Here is a 3398-nt window from a genome sequence, read left to right on the forward strand (position 1 = left end):
GATGCCCACGCCGCAATCCCTTCTCCTCCATTCTCCTCTCGGGATCTTGGGCACGCATGCACACGCGCCTGGCTGAGTTTAAGCCATTGGTTCTGGGACTCAAACTGCAGTCAGTCGACTACATGGGAGTCCAGCGACATAGCCATTACGCTAACTGCTGGTCTCATGAATGAAATTTTCACACAGAATGTATAGTACTTAAAATAAGGGGAAATAAACCCACATTTTTAAAAAAGAATTCAACAGTATACTAAAATAATTTTTCACATTAAGTAATACTCCTATGGATTATAATACTTTTTTTTATGAAAGTGAGAGAGTGAGAGAGAGAGAGAGTGAGCGAGCGAGCACGCAGAGGGGGATGGAGCGGGGTGGCGGTGGTATTTTTGACAGTCTCATCATGTTGTAATCCTCTTGCTCCAGCTTCCTAGCTAGCTAGGACCACCACACCACTGTACTTGCCCTAGTTTGAGCCAGGAACCAAACTAGGGACTCTTGTGTGGTTTCAACAACTGTGCAACGACACCCTGCCACTTGTGCCACTGTAGCTGGGCCTACAGTACTAATGAAATATATTAATACTGTATCAGTAGGCCAAATGAAAAAAGCATATGCACATGTGGCCGGTATGATTTTTAAGCCGCCAGATCCAAGGCTCAAGGTGTATTTGGCTGTGTGCAGCACCTTAACCACCATGCCATCTATTGTTTAATTTCAACCCCAAGTACAAATATGACCCTTTCTTAATTGATAAAGGTTTTCTTTGGAAAGTTTTTTTTGCTATAGAGTCTATGTGTTTGCCAGAAAGACAGAGAGAGACAGAAAGTGAGAAATCATCCCCCAGGAGGGATGGCCACACTGCAATCACTTCTCTTCCATTCTCCTCTCGGGATCTTAGGCATGCATACACATGCACCTGGCGTGAGTTTAAGCCACTGGACTTGAACCGTGGTCAACTACATGGGAATCCAGTAATGTAGCCATTACGCCATCTGCTGGTACCTGATAAAGATTTTTATATATTAAATAAACAGCTATCTTTTTTTTTTTTTTTTTTGGGGTTTTTGCTATAGAGTGCATGCACTCGCCAGATAGACAGAGACAGAGAGGCAGAAAGTGAGAAATCACCTCCCATGGGGGATGGCCACGCCGCAGTCCCTTCTCCTCCGGAGATTCTCCTTTTGGGATCTTGGGCACGCACACACATGCTCCCGGCGTGAGTTTTAAGCCACTGGGTCCGGGATGCAAACCATCGCCAACTACATGGGAGTCCAGTGACATAGCCATTACGCTAACTGCTGGTCCCAAACAGCTATCATTTTTTTAAGGCAGGGTCTCCCCTGTGTCATGATCCTTCTACCTTGGCCTCTAAAGTAGTTGGGACTACAGGCACATGCCACTGCACTGGCTCTTTAGAGTAGGCCAGGAATCAAACCCAAGCCACCCATATGGCCTCGATCTGCCATGTACCAGTTCTATGAGTATACACTACCTCGGCTGAGTCACACAGTTACCATTTTAAATGGCAAAATAGTAAAGGCATTTCCATTATGCTATCAACATTGTTACCTGACACTTCTGAATAACTTGGCAATGCCATAAAACAGAAAGTAGTAATATACATATCTAAAAAAGCCTGTCAACTAATAATTAAAGTAAATAATAAAATTAAAACAATTCTCTGAGCACCTACTATGTGCCAGAATTTATTCCTAGTGCGCTACATATTTAACTCAATAATTTTACAGAAATACTTTGAAGGAACTATCTAACCTCACCTCATAGATGAAGAGGCTGAGGAACAGAAGTAGAAGAATCATAAATTGAATTAGTAAAAGAATCATAAATTGAAATTTCAGAAACTTGTTATTTCTCAAAATACCAAGAATTGACCAAGGGACCAGCAGTTGGCATAATGGCTATGTGGTCGACTACGGTTCGAGTCCCAGACCTGGTGGCTTAAAACTCATGCCGGGCACATGTGTGTGTGTGTGTGCCCACGATCCCAAGAGGAAAATGGAGAAGAGATGGTGTGGCCATTCCCCCAGGGGTGATTTCTCACTTTCTGTCTCCCTGTCTCTTGTCTTTCTGGTGAGCACACGCACCCTATAGCAAAAACCTATTCAAAAAAAAAAAAAAAAGAATTGACCAGATCAGTTTATTAAATTATTCTTATCAAGCAAAAAATTGAACCAAAGACATCTATTTCTAGACCTTATTCTCTTCACTAATACACTCTACCTGAAAGTGAAAGTAAAAAACGGTGTGTAACAAGATAAAACATACAAGTCAATAGCTCTCCTGTATCCCATTAACAAGTTAGAGTATAATGAAAGAAAGATCTAGTACGTCACACCATCAATTACTGACTATAGCTGTTTGTCCACGTGTCTCCCTCTACTAGCCTGGGAGCCCCGGGGGAATGGCCCTTGACTTTATCACCACTATGGCTGTGATCTGCTGCAGAACCTCTGGCAGATACCAGACACATAGAGTAATGCAGGGAATACTGACAGGGAAACATACCTGTAATTAGTAGAAGAATCATAAATTGAAATGTCAGAAACTTGGTATTTCTCAAAATAGGACCTTAGGTCAGACTGGAAGGAAAATAAAATTTTGTAAAATTTAGAAAAAATAAAATACTCATAATAGGACAATTAATAAATCTGAAAATAAAACTTAGGAAAAAATATTCTGGCATACCTCAGACACCGAAGGGCACAGACCACCAACATGTATCAAAAAACCTTTATCTCTTTGTAAAGGTTCAACATTCTTCATTTCTCCTTGGAGCAAAACATGTAACAGAAATGTCCATTATTGTATTGACATTTTGAGAAAATGTGAAAATTATTAAGTATATATTTTAAACTATCACAAAGCTTATTATAAAGTTACCAGCAAGCAGCAACACTAGATTGAAGATCAAGAACCTATAATTTTAAGATTTCTGGGCCTTAATAATATCATCTTAAAAATAGAGATTGAGTTAGTTGATATTCAGTCTATTGCAGATCAAAAATGGGGCAATTAGATCTAAATAGAACAAAGGAAGTGTCTTTGTCTGTGGTTCAGAGAAGTGCTATGCAGAACTGGGCGCACACATGCAATCCTAACTCCCTTGTGTTAATGCAAGCCAGAACTAGTGACTTTGGCTTTTCTTCATACATATTCCTTTGCTGGAAAAAAATCTTTAAATCAGATAAATATATCAATAGCAAGTATATAGTCTGTCTTGATGGTGGGAGAAACATAAGAAAAAAGGGATGGAGGTAACTTGAAATAACATGATTTTAGAAACCACAAATATATTGAAGATGGTGTAATTTTTAGTTGTTTTGATAAAAAATTCAAAATTCTTAGACTGCATTTTATAGTCTCTTTTTTCTTATGTT

General features: G+C 39.6%; 1 protein-coding gene across 1 annotated transcript in view; it reads right to left on the reverse strand.

Annotated features, from left to right (window-relative positions):
- RBM44 (RNA binding motif protein 44) overlaps nucleotides 1–3398 on the reverse strand; it is a 43556-nt gene that overhangs the window by 15027 nt on the left and 25131 nt on the right. The window contains exons 11-12 of the mRNA XM_006151951.1: nucleotides 2707–2789; nucleotides 2527–2600 (exon numbers count right to left, since the gene is read on the reverse strand). Coding sequence (XP_006152013.1) covers nucleotides 2527–2600; nucleotides 2707–2789 — 157 coding nt within the window. The remainder of the gene's footprint in view (nucleotides 1–2526; nucleotides 2601–2706; nucleotides 2790–3398) is intronic.

Source organism: Tupaia chinensis, unplaced genomic scaffold (assembly GCF_000334495.1).
Source record: "Tupaia chinensis unplaced genomic scaffold, TupChi_1.0 Scaffold000332_1, whole genome shotgun sequence".
In the NCBI taxonomy this organism is placed as follows: domain Eukaryota; kingdom Metazoa; phylum Chordata; class Mammalia; order Scandentia; family Tupaiidae; genus Tupaia; species Tupaia belangeri.